The following is a 19,290-nucleotide window of genomic DNA, read 5'->3' on the forward strand; positions in this document are numbered from 1 at the left end:
TAAAAATATAAATTACACAGAAATGAGAACGGAGCATTGCAAATTATAATCAAATGTGAGCAGGTCAGTTATGTTGTGGAATAAATTACATCAGAAAGTATTCCTTGCATCTTTGGTGGCATTTCAGGGAAATACTTCGGTTTCCGCTTTGGCGAAAACTTAGTGAGCTCTTGTTCATTTTATTTATAGGATGTAGCGATCTTTTTCTTTACCGTACTGATACAAGTATTTATAAATAATATTTATAAATATGTGTATATATATACATATATGTGTGTTTATTTATATATATATATATATATATATATATATATATATATATATATATATATATATATATACATATAAATACATATATATATACACATATATTTACATATGTTGTAAAAAAGCGTATTTTTGGCATGTCGAATACTAGTTTTTTCTTTTACGCATTGATGTACTTTTGTAAAGATATATATTTTTTTTCAATTCAAAGTGAATCAGTTTATCACCAGCGTCCTATTGTATTTATAAGCACAGACTAATATCAAACCTCGTGATTCTGCTCCTTATCTGGGTACTTATTCGAGTAATTAAGTGATTGTCATCGGTATTTTTTCTTGCTTTTTTTATCGTATTACGGGAGGGAAGAATCATGAATGGGCCTTTGTCTTCAAGAATACTCGTCCTTTATTGGTACTTTGACGTGCGTCCTTTCGTTTACTCTCTGGGTCTTTCCTTTTTTGTCAGGCATATCTGCCCTTCCCTGGCCCCTCTTTAAAGCAATTTCCGTCTTGGTTTGTTTGTTTTTTTTACATGGCTGGGCCACGCAAAAAATAATGGCCGTACGTGATAGCAAATTGTATGTATATATGTATATATATATATATATATATTATATATATATATATATATATATATATATATATATATATATATATATATAGAGAGAGAGAGAGAGAGAGAGAGAGAGAGAGAGAGAGAGAGAGAGAGAGAGAGAGCGCTGGTCCGCTGGTATAGTGGTTTGTGTCGTGGAATGCCACTCAGATGTCGCGGATTCGCGTCTCCCTCAGGGCAATGAAAATTCACTGGCTCTGTATCATTATCAGTTACTGCTGCAGTGTGGGGTCCGCGGTGGGAGGTTGAAACCAACATTCTTTGGAAGCTTGAATTCCAAGTCAGTGGTCCCTGTGTGCTTGTTCCATGTGAATAGGTTTCATCTACTGAAATAATAATATTATGTATGTGTGTGTGTGTGTGTGTGTGTGAGAGAGAGAGAGAGAGAGAGAGAGAGAGAGAGAGAGAGAGAGAGAGAGAGAGAGACTCATTTACGAATGAAATATAATCTTCATATGAAACATGCACAATATTTTCAGCACCATCGCTAATAATGGTTTTTTGGAGTATTTGTTTTGATGTACATTTTTATGTGTACCATATGATGCGTATGTACTGTATACTGTTATTTGATAACATTTACTGTGCTTCCAAAACCTTCTATAGTATACTTAATTGAAATTTCTGTAAGGTTATATTTCTGTTGGACATCTACGTCAGTGAACAAACTGACCGTGAGAAGGGCGCACCAAATAAGAGTATTTCTTAGGAGACCGGTGGAAACAAAAGACGTCAGAATCCGACCACGTGCCGGCCGGCCAGATTAAAAACTAAGATATAAAGGCACCGTGAAAATTTTCCCCCAGCAGCAGCTTCGGGCCCTTGGCTCATTACCCGCCAGACCTCACACTGTGAAGGCCAGAGGACGACTGGGCCGTTGTTTCTGACGTCCCTTGCCCCTTCCTTGCCCCTACCGAAAATATATTTATGTACAAAAGGCTGTGGTAACGCGAGCCCTGTAGTAGAGACGCTGCAAAAACCAGCATCACTCAAGCCATAAACACGAATATCTGAACAAAAGCGCATCTGCAGGGAAGAAGAGACAATACCGACACCCCCCCCCTCACCCTCGATCCCCAGGAACCCCCTTCCCAACTACCCCCCAGGTGTATACACCTGCCTCATTACTTCTCTTATCCCCACAAAGGAAAACCTCAAAAGTTCTCTTTGGGAGGTGGGGGGCGCTTCTCCCCTTTCCTCTCCTCCGAACAATAAAAATAAGAGGAGACGCCAGTCCGTAACATGACAAAGTAATTAACCCGGCTTCGGGCCACCACTGTGATAAGTAGCATGGCCGGATTCTGAAATTTTTGGGTTTTTTGGGGGGTCTCACTCCGAGAGAGTTTTCCCAAAAGAGGGGAAAGAGGAAAAGCCAAGGGAACAATATTTGAAGCTGCAGAGGAAAGGAAGTGGAATCAGGAAACTTGCACCTCAATCCTCCCCCCACCCCACCCCACCCCTCACCCCCACTCCCCCGGATAGGGTAAAAAAGGCACCAAAGACTACAGCTGCAACGTGCTTGCAAGTTTTCCTGTCTTACACAATGATGCTTTTTGGTTTATCCCTCAAACGAAAAATATAGGTCTCGATTTTAATGGAATGATTTTCACTCGCTTTTACTGAAACTTTCGTTTTATATTGTTTTCTCGGTAATTCATTGTTTCGCTTTTTGCGACGAAAAGAACTTTTTACGGCGAATTATCAGAATTTAAAAACGACCTCGCACTGTTGGAATATATTTTACTCATCCAAACGATTTTTTAGCTTCCACGATAATTCTGTATTGCCTCCTGTAAAGGCAGATTAAACCTTCAAGTGCTGATTTTTTCTCAGATAAATTTGGAATCGCTGCAACTCTCTCTCTCTCTCTCTCTCTCTCTCTCTCTCTCTCTCTCTCTCTCTTCTTTCGCGGTAGGTCTTACGACCAAGGAACCCGCATTCGATTTCTGACCAGAAGTGGGAATGAGCTGCCGAAATTTGTTCACAAAACCCCAGTCTGTTTGTGTTTGTTACTCGACTGCTGTGGGTTCAGGTTGAGTGTGGAGGAAAAGAATCAAGAGACTGATTGGTCAGTGCTTCGTCAAACTGTATGCTTGGATATCATCATTAAGAAGGTCTCTCAGAGACCGCAAACCTTCGCCTGTTTGAGCATTCCAACGCCCATCGAAGGCACCCTTATTTAGTCTGGATTTCTCTCAAAATCTAATCACCTGTAGTCAGGCATGGGGCCGGCCTTTTGTATAATTTTCTTAAAAATAAACACAAAACTTTTGTTTGATCTTGATAACAAGCAAAGAAATAAATCGAGATAATCCTCACTCCACCTGTGTGAAACCATTCTCTTGATACCCCTGCAGAATTACGGCATTCATATCACTGTGACGTAATTAACCTTGATGCTTGAAAACCCTGGATTTCCAGCTTGAGTGAACTGAATTTGATCCCGTCACTAATCGTGTTTATTATGGTAAACGAAGACTGAAATTTATATTAAGTCTTCGGTTTTTAAAGTGCTATGGCGTTCTTTTTTAAACAAGAAGGCTTATGCCATTTATTGTAGACTAATTTTACCTTCACAAAGCAAGTTAACTTTTTTATATATATATATATATATATATATATATATATATATATATATATATATATATATATATATATATATATATATATATATATATATATATATATATATATATATATATATATATATATATATATATATATATATATATATATATATATATATATATTTGTATATATATATATATAATATATATATATATGAGTTATTATATATACAGTATATTATATATAATGTATATATTTATATTTATAGAATGTGTGTATGATTATAAATACAATATTATACTTAATGCACAAATATCTATATATATATATATATATACAATATATATATATATATATATATATATATATATATATATATATATATATATATATATATATATATATATATATATATATATATATATATATGTGTGTGTGTGTGTGTGTGTGTGTGTGTGTTTATGCATGAAGTATGATACTGTATTTATAATATTGTATTTCTAATAACTCAAACACGCATTCGTAATAATTACACCTATAGACACAAGCACGTATCAATCATACGGCGAGTGATGTAAAGTGGGTTACACCCCGTCAGCACTCTCGCGCAATAAGTAGTTCATCATACCGATGCGCGCAAAAATCTCTGAAAATATTGACATTTGTCTCCAGACACGCTCTGAGACAGGAAGTATGCAAGCGCGTTCTGAAATTCACCGGTACGAGCGCGCATGACCATACAAAAGCAGTTCTTCTTATGAAGACACACTAAAGAAACATCCCATTAGCCGATTTATGTGTGTACGTGCATAACGTCGGTACATTTCTCTTTCGTATATAGGCAAATAGTTTGCTGTAACGTAACTGGAAAAAACTGCCAGAGTCATTGATTGGGGTTAGTTTGTTCGACTTACCGTCACGATTCGCCATACAGTTATTGAAACTGTTCTGTATGGATATCTCTTTGTCCTTGTTATAGTTAATGTGTGAGTTTGTTCATTTTTGCAGGCATACATGTCAGCCAGATTTCTGGGCGATTATATTTTCCAGCCTTAAAATAATTCATCACAAAGGCTTGAGTATTAGTTTTATTTTTTTTTCGCAGTTGAACATGAGGGATTAGAGTTCAGGCTAAGTTTATATACCGTACAATGATAGAATGACGAACTATTCTATGCGAAAAATTCTTTAGTGCCGTGTGGGTTACAGCGAAACGTTTACGGCAGCTTTCGGTATTGTAGATTGCACAGTTCCGCGCTTTCATAAGTTCAAGTAAAGTTAAATCATATTTTTACTTAATTTTTTTTCATGAGATATTGTAACTCACATTGTACCATTACAGTTTTTAAATAAAGCTTATTCATACTTTATAGCTGTACTTATTAGGTTTCTTGGAACTCTTGTTGGTGTTTGCAGCGTCGCTTCGCCCGCTAGCTGCACCCGTTTTTTAGCCTTGTACTTTACATCCGTTTCCGCTACCTCTCTTCCGTCTTGATATCCAACCTCTCTGACTTACTTTTTAGTAAAACTGTATTTTTCTTTCAGTCACCTTTAGATCCTTTTGCTTCCTCTGTTGACTTTCCGGATTTCTTTATCTTGTTGCCCAACCACTCCAAATCCTTCTTTTCACTGTCTCAAGCTCTGAATGGCTGAAAGTCCCCCATTGTTTGGCTTTACAGCCTAAATTGCAAGATTCATTTGTCACCGTCGCCCGGGCGTCACGAAATATACTTGATATATGGTGACGATTGGCAACTAGCATGACGTTAATTGGCCAGGTTTTATGTATTGGCTTGTGTATTACTCTGCTTTTAGAGAATCTCACATTACCCCAAACTTTGTCATTTTAGTCTTGATAACTAAAAGTCCAGCTGATAATGAAATTTCAAATTTTGTTGTTACCCTAAAATACAGCTTTGACTGAAATAACTTGCTTCCAAATTTACATGGTATACTTTCAAATCGTGCGATAGTATTCAACATTTAGGGTATAGAGCATGTACTAAATTAGCAACCTGGAGACAAACTTCGTAACTGGGTTTAGTGACATATAGAATCCCGCTATTTTCACATTTCTACTGACGGAATATCAGTTGATGAGCTTTTAATCTTGCATATAAATATCACAACTGATGACACACTTACATGATATTAACGAAGCTTTTAAAGAGGGAAAAACACTTACAAAAGACGTCCTTTTTTTGTAAGTTATCAAGGACACTGAAAGGAGATAGTTGTACAGTAATTAGTAATGATCAGTACGCTATTTTATGGCATAGAATAGAGAAGCGGTTAAAATTAGTTCTAAGATGTTGATTTTAAAGTTTTTGAGTCAAGAGGTAGAGATAAATATTAATACAAAGACTTTATTTTAGCTAAAGTCCATACAAAATATTGAAGACAGGATGAAGATACAAGTGGGAGACAGGGTAGTTATCCAAGACGAATTAATTGTCGACGCTCAGACTAGCAATAGGATCATTCGCAAGCTTTACCGTATAAAGCTCGGTGTTATTGATTTTTCATTTTAATTTTAAAATTTTAATTCAAAATTCTGTTATGACAGAAAGGTGTCTGCTATGTTGCTACAGAAGCTCCATCAATGATAACACACTCAAATGCTAATGAAAAATCAACAGAAATACGGTACGATGGTGTACTATATGGTATAGCCGTGATAATGATAATGGCTAAAATTCACCATTACGTAATAGATCTACAGCATGTATTGAAGAAGGTAATATGCTGTGAATATATTAACTGCTGTAGTCTAAAATACCGAATTATTTAGTGATAGCAGAAGTTGCCGCAGCAATATGAGAACTAGTGGCAAGAAAAGCAGTGCGAGTAGTAATAGGAGCAATAGTATAAGTAGTAGCAGCAGTAGTAGAAGCAGTAGCGTCAGCAACAGTAGATGTAGAAGAAGAAAGTTTGAGAAAAGGCGACAGGCGCGAAGAAGAAACCAGGTGAGCTGACGTTCTTGGTCACAGAGTCGTTACCTCGTCAGCTGATGATCGCAGCGCTTCCCAGGTAACCCCGGACTCTCCTCTTTAACACAGACCCTTACGAACAGTCTCCTTTTATTGTGTCAGTGTGTCTTCTCTTAGCCTCGCGCCCTTAAACCTGAAAACGGCCGTTCGTATGGGCGTCATCGCGCAACCCCATTTTGGGCGTACCTTTGGCGATCGTCCGTCCGGAACGCTAACACCGAACCCCTCCCGCCCTATATTGTTGTATCGAAAATGACCCTTTCCATCACTCTCGATATACCACACTCCAGGGATTCCGACTTTTGCGTTAACCCTGCCAAAGTAAGTTGTCATTATGCCAGTAGATATTTCTGGTTAATTATTATAATTTCTTACTCTTCTCTTTTATGTTGTAACAAAATATAATTGCTGACACCATTATCATAATTATCAGTTATTATTTAGTGTACTGAAAAAATCTGACATCCTTTTTTTTTATTTTACAGGTGGGCCGATTGCGTTATTGCTTCAGCAACGTCCATCGTGTGCTGCAGGTAAAGACTATTTCAGTTTATATCTTGATATTTTTCTCCATTACCCGTGTTTTATTTACTTATTCTTTTGTTCAAGAACTATATTCCACCTTTTTCCAAAGTGGATTGAGAATTAATAGTTATTAATTTTTCACACCGACATAATGCAGCAATGATCATAGTTATTGTTACTTGACAGTTCGGGGTACGGAAATCAGTTAGTTATGTTGGGACAGTTCTTTTAAATAAGTTTTAGAGATGTTAGTTAATAATGCTAAGACCAGTGCTTACCATTATATTTATTTATATGGGTGAGGTACTGGTCAAATCAGGAGGGATCTGACACGCACAAGCATTTCAGTTGTAGCGAATCTTAGAAGTTTCTATGAACACTCGAAATTAAGCTCATGTGCTCACTCGTTTAGCTGTACATGAAGAGGATTTCTCACGAATAAATGAACAAATGTGATGAAGCTTGACAGATATATTTATTAGGTGAACTTTGATATATGTATTTATTTTTATAAGAAATTCGAAGAATAACAGTTGAAATGGGATTTTAGACAATTTAAATGCTTAACAGCCGGATAATGATTTGTCGTATACCTTTCTTACTGATAAATTACGCTGGAAAATCATTAATATTCAGTATTACGCTAATCAAATGCCACCTTTATTTTAAAGTCAAGGTCATAGATTACATTTTTTATAATAAATGCACTCCTGTGAAACGGAAAATTACAAGATGTATACTTTACTCCTCGTTGTTTGGCTCGGCAGAACCGTGTTCTCTTAAGATTGCCCTAGACAATCAGCACGATTTAGTAAAGTAATGCCCTCCCATCTGTTTGTTTAAAGTAACCTGACTTTTAAAGTGTTGCAAGTTGACAACAAGGAAGGTCCCTCCTCCCGGATCACCGCGTAACACCCGTCACCCGTCAGGAAAAAGAATTCCCACATTTCCGCAGGGGAAATCAGCTGCAGTCCTCCGTTTGCATTTCTTTTGTTCTCCCATTTTTCTTGATCCTCATAATTTCCTTCGTCATAGATCAAGGCTGCTGGTTCCTTCTGAAGTAACCCCGCTCTTCCCAGTTCATTTTCCCGGTATTCTCTGGTCTGGGGTAACTGGGGACAATAGGTTGCTCGTCCCACTTGTCATTGTATTCGTCATCATCGTGTCTGTTGACCACAGCCGCTGAAAAATCACTAATAGGTTCTTGTTCGAGAAGGAAAAAACTCTCTCTCTCTCTCTCTCTCTCTCTCTCTCTCTCTCTCTCTCTCTCGTTGTGACCTTTAGCGACTGTAGACTAATTAAAGTGAAGGTGACTGCATCCTTACAATTTTATAATGAGCAAACCAATTTTATTGTACTTTTTTGTACAAGTCTTTCTGGTGCACCTTTACGTAATACGCTTCTGTGAAATCTGAACGCGTGTTGCTGTTGATGTTTTTGCTGTTATCATTACTTTTGCTTACAAATAGCCCTAGTAGGTTTGCTGAATGTTTTTACTTCCTGTACAGTATTTCTCTTTCCAGGTATATTTCAGTTACGCCATTCCACCATTTATTTTATTTTTATGATCAGCAAAGCTAACATCATTATGATTGTTTGTGCTCTCTTGTTTTTATTTCACGCATAATTAAGTACCTACAAAAATGAAATTCTCTTTTATGCTTACCAGAAATAGTTTGATGGTCAGCGTTTCGATAATTTTCAACAATGTTCTTTATATATTACGTACGTGTGTACGTGCGTTGGAGTATGTTTTATTAATATGTACTGTGGGTTTGTTTCTGTGTAAGCACGAACACGGTTAGTAACCCCCTCCCCCCTCTCTCTCTCTCTCTCTCTCTCTCTCTCTCTCTCTCTCTCTCTCACCGACATTTAATTATCATAATTAAAGGTTGGATGGATGTATCCTTCTTAATTATCAACTTGTATCTGTAAGCGAGAGTGACCTTTTCTTTTCATAATCAAATGGATTGGATGTGGGGGAGCAGCGCCCCCTTTCGGAAAAGGTCATTCAAGTTATCATATTGAAAAGGATAATTAGGAACCGAGTGGTGTTACAAAATGCACGCTAATGAAAATCTCATTTTAAGGAATCCCCATCGCTTGTTGCTTTATTTTAACCTGCCTCTATTATTTTGTGTTCCTCCTGTCTACGCGTTCACTTTCTTTTTTAATGTTTTGTTTGGTTTTACTTTGAATTTTTATTTATTTTTTTATTATGAATATTGGCAGACAAATGTCTGGTGATCGAGGTGCTTGGAAAAGCATTGGTTGTAGTATTTTGAATCTCTCTCTCTCTCTCTCTCTCTCTCTCTCTCTCTCTCAACTGAGATATATTTTATTTACGCAAATACTAGTAATGGATTTTATCTCATTTTGTCCAGAATCAGCGATCATGCTCAAATAATTGCAATACATCTCTCCACCTTTACACCGTTAGACTTAACATCTTGTCACAAAACCAGTCTGGCTTATACAACGTTAGAGATCGGAAACTTTGTGACTTTCACCGAAAGTTTACGCAAAAGGCAGAAGCAGCTCTTTCCACTTGTCTGTAGTCTTTTTTTTTTTTTTTAAGTCTACAAAATGCTTGGTAAGTCCTGTCGTAAGTTATAAGTTTATGAGGCTCCCAAGCAAGTGTAAAGGACGATGGTTGATGTTAGGAGGCTACTACTAGCGGCAGTAGTGTCGGATTTTGTTTGTATTAGCCTTCACGTGCATATAAGAGGGTAATATCATGATAATTTCCACGGAGGAACAGGCAATTAACATTTGTTCAACTGAAATAAGCAATCTAGTTTCGTAAAGTCTCAGCCGATTGCGCTGAGTCCAGGGTTCTTATTGCATCGTTTAGTTTATGCTACTGAAAATGCGTAATTACTACAACTGTTTGCTGACGCAAGAATAATCACCACTGATAGTTTCAGTTCCAAACTCTATTTAGATGACAAGTCATGTTGTCGAGAACGTGATTCTTCATGAAATCGGCTCATGTCAGTAGTGCTCATGTCACCGCGTTTTCAGTTTCCCGATCGCAACTTGAATGGTAATTGCAATAGCCTGTTGTAATAATGACAAAATTTCTTTTAATTAGATTGAGACAATTCTCTTAGGTTTCAGTCTCATTCACTTTGCTTTAAAAGTGGTAGACCAGGCAGTTATAAAACTAAACGATAGTAATGTAGGGCTAGCTTATGTACAGAGAAGGTAAGTAAACTGCTTGCCTAAGGTTGTTTCTAATCTTCATTTCCACATTATTAACTACTGATACATACAAAGTCATGGGGAGACTAGATTTTGTATGAAGTTAACGGGATTGTTTTTACATCTCCAGCATGCTCTTGAATTATTTAAAATCGTATGGTCTTTTGGGAGGTGAAACATATCATATTTAGTGGCACTTTTTCATGCTTAAACAACGAAGTTTGAAAAAAAGTTTTTGTGGTTACTGAAAGTATTTTAAGAATCAAAGTCAAAGATGTACATGTGATGTGCTACACGAGTATTGTGACCTGGAGTGGGCTAGTATATTCCTACTGCCACTTTTTTGTAATTTCTAGATTTTCAGTTTTTACTTTTTTTAATGTTCTTTCATCACATGTAAATTGATTTCGAAATTGTGCGGTTGATTTTAAGAAAATAAGGACCCTTTCTCTTTGTTCGTCTTTCTACAAGTTTTTACAGTTAGAGCTGGGCTATCAAAGGATTGTCTCTTCTCTTCGGTATAACTTCATATTTGTTCTTAATCTCTGTTAAGCGATATTTGTTTACTTTTATCGTTTCTTTAATTTTCCAATCACTCGATTTGTACCTTCCCGTGAAACTCTGCATTTGACTCCAAAACCCCATCAGTTTTCTTCAATCTACAAAACTCTTCTTCCTTCTTATCACCCCTATCCATCCTCACCCCTTCCCCCCTTTTCAGACACCACCGTCCTCTACCCTCACCCGCTCCTCCTTCCCCAACAACTCCCCCTCGCCCCGCCTCAACCCCTCACCCCGCCAACATCTCTTGCTTTCCCCTTCTTTTTCCTTTCTGCCATCAACACCATTCTGTCCCGAAAGTTCAGCCAACAAAAAGCAGGGGCCATTGCCACATGTCAGGATTGCCCTCAACTTTGAAAGATTAATTTGGGCTAATTGCTCCTCTCAAATCAATATTAGGGACTTTTTGACCTTCTTGCCATTTCGTCCCGGTCAAGAATGTCACTTTGTTGGTCTCTTCGTACGGTAAACAAAAAACTTTTATGTTGTTATTGTTGATGCAAGTTGTGTTACGAAACAGAAGTTTTTAAATGGCTGCAAGCCCTTGCTCATTTTAAGGTTAGTTGTTCGAGAAGGTTCCATGTCTAATCACCTATGATCTATTGTTAGAGAACTGATAGACTAAGTTGATGTTCAAGAAACTTGAGTCGCAGTACCATAGTCATCGACTCTGATATCATCAAAGGTTGATGTGTTGATTTTTAAACGATAAACTGTCTTAAATGGATAACATCATGTGTGTATAAATATATTTTATAAGATATCTGTAGTTCATCAAAGCATACATATTAGGGTGTGTAATGACTTTTTCGTAGTGAAGTAATTTCTACCGAGAAGAAAGCCTTATTGTCGGTATAAAATCCGTCCACGTTTTAAATGTGACCATCCACCTACAATCTAGATCTTACAGTTTGTTAGTACTTTCTATCGCCTCATTCGTGGCGTGTGATACTAATGATGAGGGGTAATGAGTGACTTACTACTGCATGTCAGGCTGTTGGCATATGAATTTCCCTGACCCTTATGGGGGTGGGGTGGGGGTGTGGTCCTAGTGCTAGGGACATCATCCAAAATATCATTACTTGGCAAGATGCATCATATGTTTGAATTCTAGTGAGAGCTGCAAATGGTAACAAAGGGACCCAAGCAGCCGACAGAGTAGTAGCTTATAATAGGCAGTTGAAAATACCGGAGCAGTCGCAACCTTGTTTTAATTAAAGGTCCCTTGTAATAAGTGGATGAGATTCAAACATCTCCATAGGTGCGTAATTTGGATTTCTCTTAGTCCTTTTTGTTTTTCCACACACTTCATAACCTTTCTTTCTATAAGAGACTAAGGCTTATTGCTTCTCTTGCCGGTAGGTTACCAGTCTCATTAAATTGAACACTTTAACAAAATTTTTACAATTCATGCGCGTTGAAAAATTGTCCTAACAGGTATCCGTTTGTGTTAATAACTAGCGTTTTCTAGTTTAAAAGTCACCATGAGACGTTTCGGACGAATATGGCGTCCGGTTTGCATTTCAATTGCAATCGTAAATGCCCCTGTCTTGATTTGTACATTTTGGTTTTACAAATAATATTTATATCAGTAGATGAACCTCTAGTAGTGGTGGACCGGCTTTATCGATATTCTATGCTTTACATCGTTAGATATTCTCTCTCTCTCTCTCTCTCTCTCTCTCTCTCTCTCTCTCTCTCATCTGTATGTATATGCTATTTGTTAACGCTAATGTACATTAATGTTGCATCATTTATCATTGCTAAGTTGTATTAACAACATGAGGCCCGGACCATTAATGAAGCAGGATGATATTACGTTTTGTTATAACAAATGGTCCATCTCTCAAATTCGTCCAACATCAATAATAACAGTAGTAGTAGTAGTAGTAGTGGTATTAGTAGTAGTAGTAGTAGTAGTAGTAGTTGCAGCAGCATGAGTCTTAATGTGGAAAATAAATACACAGTTCATCAACTTTACAAATATATTTAAAGATAAACTATAATTTTAGTTTTAAATGTATTTGTATAGTTACATAACTGTTGATTTGTTTCTCTGTTGATAATAATAGTAAATTAATATGTAAACGCCTTATAATTTTATCCCCGTACAGCCCTCCACTGATGAATAGTTTACCAATTAATCAGTTATGTTTGCATATAACTCTTTTGCCTTATGTTGACCTTGCTTTGTTTAATTGGCACGAAGATACCTTGGGTATGTGATATGTTAAGTGTGATAATTTAAGTATTTTTCTCGATAGATCATCGCTGACATTCGATTAATATTAGTTTGATGATAACAATAGACTGTGCTTTTTGTGTATTTATTTCATTTTTGGCTGGAAGACCACAGCTTAGCATTTTCATGCTGTGTGGAAGGAAGTAGTTTTCCTGTGTAATTATAGTGTGTTATCAATGATGAACACCAGTTCATTTTAGGCATCTTATTAGGACAACATTAAAAGAAATAGTTTGTTTATTGTCTCTTTCTCTCTCCGGTGCGGGTGGTACAGTGGTAGCACTCGCTGCTCTCAACAGAGAAACCTCCGTTCGATCCTCTATCCTGGAGGGAGAGTAATAGTGAACTGGCTTCATATAAAAATCCAGTATGCGTCTGTCGCTCTGCGTTGCTTTGTTCTTGGATTTTAGTGCACTGTTATGGATCGCAGTTGAGGGCTGGGAAAGAGAAAAATACCAGTGACCAAACCCTTCATTGAACACTCCTTCATTGAACACTTTCTCTCTCTCTCCATATGAGACATTTTAGCAATTATACAAGTATCTCTCTCTCTCTCTCTCTCTCTCTCTCTCTCTCTCTCTATAACGCATGAAAATAATTTCTAATGGTGATGAAGACGAATTAGAAAAATAAGAACAGCAAAGTGGGAATTGCTTTAAATGTTTGCAAATATCAATATATCTCTATATAAGTTTTTTCTTCTAAAAGTACTCTCTCTCTCTCTCTCTCTCTCTCTCTCTCTCTCTCTCTCTGATTTCCATATTTGATAACGGATACACGAATATATCATTGCTATAAACTATGCAATTTTGATAGGGAAATTCAATCAATTTGCGTTTGTACCATATTTTTTGACAATGATTTGCTTAATAATATGAGTTTGTTTACGAAAATGGGTATATGTTATTGAAGTGCAATCAGGTTTACGTTTTAATTTTACTTGTTCATTTGTTGCACAATTGGATTTTTGTAATGAATTTTAACATTTGATATTCACGATTGGGGAATTTGCTTCTAAATAGAGTTCGTATATGTGCGTATATATACATACACACCTGTTTATTTATATACATATATATATATATATATATATATATATATATATATATATATATATATATATATGTATATATGTATATGTATATTATATATATATATATATATATATATATATATATATATATATATATATATATATATCGTGTATGTGTGTGTCTGTAAGAATAGTGTTATAAGGATTTTTTTCTCTTCTTTTTAGCATAGAATTTAAGTAAATGTCTTCATTGGGATTTTTATATGCTTTAATTGTAAGGCAGTGTTGACTCATAAAGTTTGCAGCATTTACATGAGTTATATTTTTCCTCTTTCTCTGTTTTCAGTTAGATTATTATTATTTTGCAACTATTTTCTAATAGTATTTTTTCGTTGGCAGACAATATATTTTGAGTCCTGATACATTTTTATTGACGATAGCCGATGGTTTTGTTATATCACTTATAACAATAGTGGTCATGACTTTTACCGTATGTGTCTGTATCTTTTATTATTTTTCCCCAAAAAATTTTCTGGGGGACTAGGGGCCAGAAGGGTTTGACACCTTACACCCTAATGGGGTATAAAGAGGAAAACGCCACTCCTCACAATGACGATGTCTTTAACGAGCGACACTCGATAAGCATTGGTTCGCCATCCCTTCCCTCCTCCCTCTAACTCCTTCCCTCATCCCCATAACCCCTTCCCCTTACCCCTTACACCTTCCTTGGTTTCTCCCTCTCCCCCTCCCCTCTCTTCCCTTCTTCCCTTTTTCCATACCCTCCCCACACTCTTGCTCTCCTCATCTTCCCTTCCCCTTTCCCACACCTTCACATCCTCCCCTCCCTTCCTCGACATCTCTGCTTTTCTCACGACACTCGAAGTTAATATTCTCCCTCCCTGACGGAATATCCTTTTTCGTGAGGAACATTTTTCCTTTTTTTTGTACGTGGCCTCGCTGTACGTCTTTGGGTTCCCATGGAATTACTGTCTTCTACAGGCAGATTGATTTATATCAATCTGGCGTGACACCAGCAAAGGTAATAGACGCCTGAAAAGATTTTCAGTTGATAAAACGCGAAGATTCATACTAAGCTTGATCAAAAATTTCGTTCGTGAGGCAACACTGACTCCAACTTCAGAAGTATATGAATAATGAAGCGTGTAATGTTAAATATTGTCGTCATCTTTATTCAAGCAAATGGGCTGTTTGCTGACGATATCTCGTCAGTACTGATTTTCACATACTGATTTCCGACAGTGCTGTCTATTTTACCAATATTTGCATAAGTGGCTTCACATGTATTTGGTGCATACGCTGAAGTTTTCACCTACCCTGATTTTGCGAAATATTTGATACTCTGTTCGCACGTCGAGTCTTTCACTTAACTTCTCAGCCTTAGAACATCAATTTATGCTTCGTTCATAATGAAAGCACTTTATCGTTAACACATGCACAGCACTTACGTCAGTATTGTTGCAATACATGTAAGGAAACTCGACAAGTCATTAATGGAAAATGATGGTAGATATAAGAAAATTCTAAGTTTGTAACTCTCATCTACTTTGCATTTATGGCCTTAAAGTTGTGCTGATAGAAGTCCCTGATGTCTTTGTCAATTTATTCATTCCACGGAACGTGGCTGGGGTTGATTTTTATAATTACCGCTTGTGTTCAGATATGGGCAAGTATTCTTAGGAAACACGCCTAAAAGACACTTAACTTGAGATCATCCTTCACTGAATAGACTGATAGAGTGCCTGTCTGTGAAACAGGAGGCTTATGGGTCACTCTGCTCACATGAGCCACCTCCTTGCACTTGTATTGGTTTGATTAAGGTTTTTTTTAAACATTCCTGTGTAAATCTTTGGACAACTGTTATGTCCTCCTCCTGGCCCCGGGGACTATTTGAACAAACTTGAGTCTGAGCTAGGCAAGAAAGCTTTCACGGTAGTTCTTAAGATAATTTTTAAATTGCCCGACCTTACGTTCATTTTTTCTTTTATTAAACTTTATTACCCTTTGCCAAATTATGCTCGTTGCTAAGTTGGGTTGAAATCTATCTATTGATTCTAGAAAAGTTAGGAATATGCTAAGTTAACGTCGGACAAAAAGACATACAAAAGTACTTACGTGCAAACAGATTGCTGACAGACTTTGATCAGAAAAGCTTACTTGCAGCTCTGGCGAGCTAAAATGGCAAAACGAAGGAAAGAAAATACGTGATATACAGTTTGGATAGAAAAAAATTAAAAAAAATTTTGGTCTCTGGAAAATTGTGCATAGCTTGTGAAAGCATTTTTTTGTTATTTATCAAGATCATTCCAGTTACGTAAAAATTCAAAAAGATTTATAGAAAATAAATATTTATGGCTACGGTAGGTAACGTCTGCATACTTTTTTACAGTGCTAATTGATTTTTGACAGTCTGTCATATCTTTTTTGTGTGTCGTGTGAAAAGTGTTAAAATGTACTTTAAAAAGAGGACAGAGGAAATTTCATGCAATATGATATATCTTGTAGCATATCACTCTCTAATTGTCTTGCATTGCGTTGGTCAAAGTGTTCTCCCGCTGTAATGTCTACTTAATAGATCTTGACAATACACTCAAACACTTTAACCTCGAGGTAATTCAGCACTGTATGAAAGCAATAGGGAAATGTAAAATTGTTTGTGTAAATTGAACAGCCGCAGAAAACTGGCGATTTGGGATTGCTCTCGGTAGTTACGCTTACTAAGAACGGAAATCATGTCGAAGTTTTCGAAGTAAGTCTAATTTTTACAAGGAGGAGATTTGAAGATATTACAGTGTTAAAAAACTATATATATGTATGTATGTATGTATGTATGTATATATATATATATATATATATATATATATATATATATATATATATATATATATATATATATATATGTATATATATATGCACACACACACACACACTAGCTGACCAACCCGGCACTGCCCAGATAAACTCTGAATGACATTCGATAAACTGTCTCTCTCCCTCCGTCTCTCCCTAACACCCCATCTCCTCTCTCTTCTCCTCTCACTCTCTTTCTCACTCTCTCCCAACACACCCATTCACTATTATAGAATTCAACAACCTGAGGCCGTGTATTCACGATCAAGTTTCCATGTCATTTCTTCTGTCAGTTCATCGAAACTGCCGTTAAAACGTGCATGTAGACAACAGTTTGTGGGCGGAGACAGTCCACTCACCAAAACAGATGAACTGATGATATTACCTAAATATCTTCAGACCAACTGACAGGTAATTGCACATGTGGACAGGTTAGCACAAACTTCATGACAATTTGCTGTTGTATTTCATCTGGGAAGCATCTCAGATCCTCTGATCAGAATATGAATAATTTATGTATAGGCTTATTCATTTCACTTTTAGACCTTCAGTGCTATATGTAGGCTGTTATGTCTAAATCATTCAATAAAAATCTAAAACAGTATTTCCTTGTGATACAGACAATTTGGTATAGGCCTAGGTCAATGTCTTTTTATGATATGTGTAAACTTCACTGTCCAATTCATATAAAACTGAACCAGCCCCTCAGTTCTAATTTAAACTCATTCATTAATATTGTATGAGAATAGACATCCTTTTTTAATGAAGAATATTTAGTCTACTCTGCCACGCCTTTTGACTTCATTCCTATTATTAAGTGAATTGCTTCAAGAGTTATCCTTCCCCCCCCCCCCCAATCATCTTAAGAAAAAATGGCAAAACACTTTCCTATATGGCTAACTTCAACTCATGATATGTAATTTTTATATGGTTTTAGGGACGTTTTGAACTTAACATAATACATTACAACTCACTATCTTTACAATGACATCAAATTCCTTAATGTAGAATTGTGTATAAAGTTGCACATATGGCATCTATAAACTTGGTCAGTTCGTACAATAATATAATCATGGATCAAACAAAATCTTTCCCTTCTTGGAGGAATGTTAGGCAATTGGTTATTTGTTGTTTTGAATAAAGATACGTTGATAAAAGATAGAAATTAATATATATCATTCTAATGTATAACCTTAAACAATGATTTTATTTTCCTAAATGATGGGAATACTATTCCTTACTGTGTATGATTACATCAGCAAAAGATATGAATTGACATGTTGTGTAAGCTGTGAGTACTTCGAGTTACTTGAAGTGCAGTAGTAGCCACTTCTTAGTTTAATCCCTATTTGCATCTTAATACATTTACCTTCCAAGTGCCCTTTGGAAAAGATTTCCAAACGCAATGATCTACATTCCTGTAAAGTTTTAATCTAGAATTTTCAGTCATTATCTTCCAGGTAATCAGTACCAAGCACCATGAAAAGAAACTTATCTTCCATATGCAGTGAAGTTTTTTGCCAGTTCGCATAATAGTTAATTTCAACCGTCAACTGCTGGAGTGTCCAAGGTGATATTTCAATTATTCCAACACAGCTAACAACGTGTTGTTCTTCCTACACGATGTTGGCGATCATGTGATAAATGACATAGAATCATGTGTAGGACCATTCTAACACCATACGCAAAAAGAGAATGTTTTTTATTATATCTTATAACGTCTTCAACCACATGTATGAACATGCAGGGCAAGTGACTTGTGATATCGCTTTTGGCATGATGAAGCAGTTGCCAGATGTTGCGTATGTAAACTTAATAGTTATTTTTCGATATATATTCCTTTTATGGGCGCTTGCTCTTGCAAAGAAGTAGGTATTAGAGTTATGGAATCATTGGAAGTATAATGATATATCATCTCGACTTCTATATGTACCAAAAGTTGCTAACTAATGTTCTTGCATTCCTTATGCAGAAGCTGCCTTCTGCTTTTTTGCATCATAAATTGTTGTTGTTCGCTCTAGGTGATAATTTAGTAATAAACCTCATGGATGGAGATAGATTTCGCTCCAGAGAGAAAGAGAGAAAGAGTGACAGTGAGTTTGGTAGTGGTTTCTGCTGGCTGAAAGCATCACTTTTAGCCACTACTACGCGTGCACGGAGTCGGCTTTGCTTACTACGGAAAGAAGTTATCGATTTAGGTTTTCAATGTAGATTTTATCGAGATAATAAACAATTATTTGAATTATCATAAGTCATGATCAAAATTCACGTAAATTCTAATCAAAAATTGATGTTTTAGGGGATTTATTGTTGTAAATTAATCATACTCCTGGCAGCACCAGAAGAAAAGGTGAAGCATCAGGTGAAAAATGAGAATAAACCCAGAAAAATGAAGGAAAAGGTGACGTAAAAAACGAAAA

General features: G+C 36.4%; 1 protein-coding gene across 5 annotated transcripts in view; it reads left to right on the forward strand.

The window, feature by feature from the left end:
* The window catches only part of LOC136844930 (homeotic protein spalt-major-like), a 630,208-nt gene that overhangs the window by 407,122 nt on the left and 203,796 nt on the right, over nucleotides 1–19,290 (forward strand). For 3 of the 5 annotated variants that reach the window (XM_067114281.1, XM_067114280.1, XM_067114282.1), the window contains exon 3: nucleotides 6,923–6,970. The exons of 1 other annotated variant lie outside the window; for it this stretch is intronic. In XM_067114281.1, the coding sequence (XP_066970382.1) occupies nucleotides 6,923–6,970 (48 nt within the window). Of the gene's footprint in view, nucleotides 1–6,395; nucleotides 6,759–6,922; nucleotides 6,971–19,290 lie in introns of those variants that run through there. One more of the 5 variants, XM_067114286.1, reaches the window with a different exon arrangement.

Source organism: Macrobrachium rosenbergii, chromosome 13 (assembly GCF_040412425.1).
Source record: "Macrobrachium rosenbergii isolate ZJJX-2024 chromosome 13, ASM4041242v1, whole genome shotgun sequence".
Lineage (NCBI taxonomy): Eukaryota > Metazoa > Arthropoda > Malacostraca > Decapoda > Palaemonidae > Macrobrachium > Macrobrachium rosenbergii.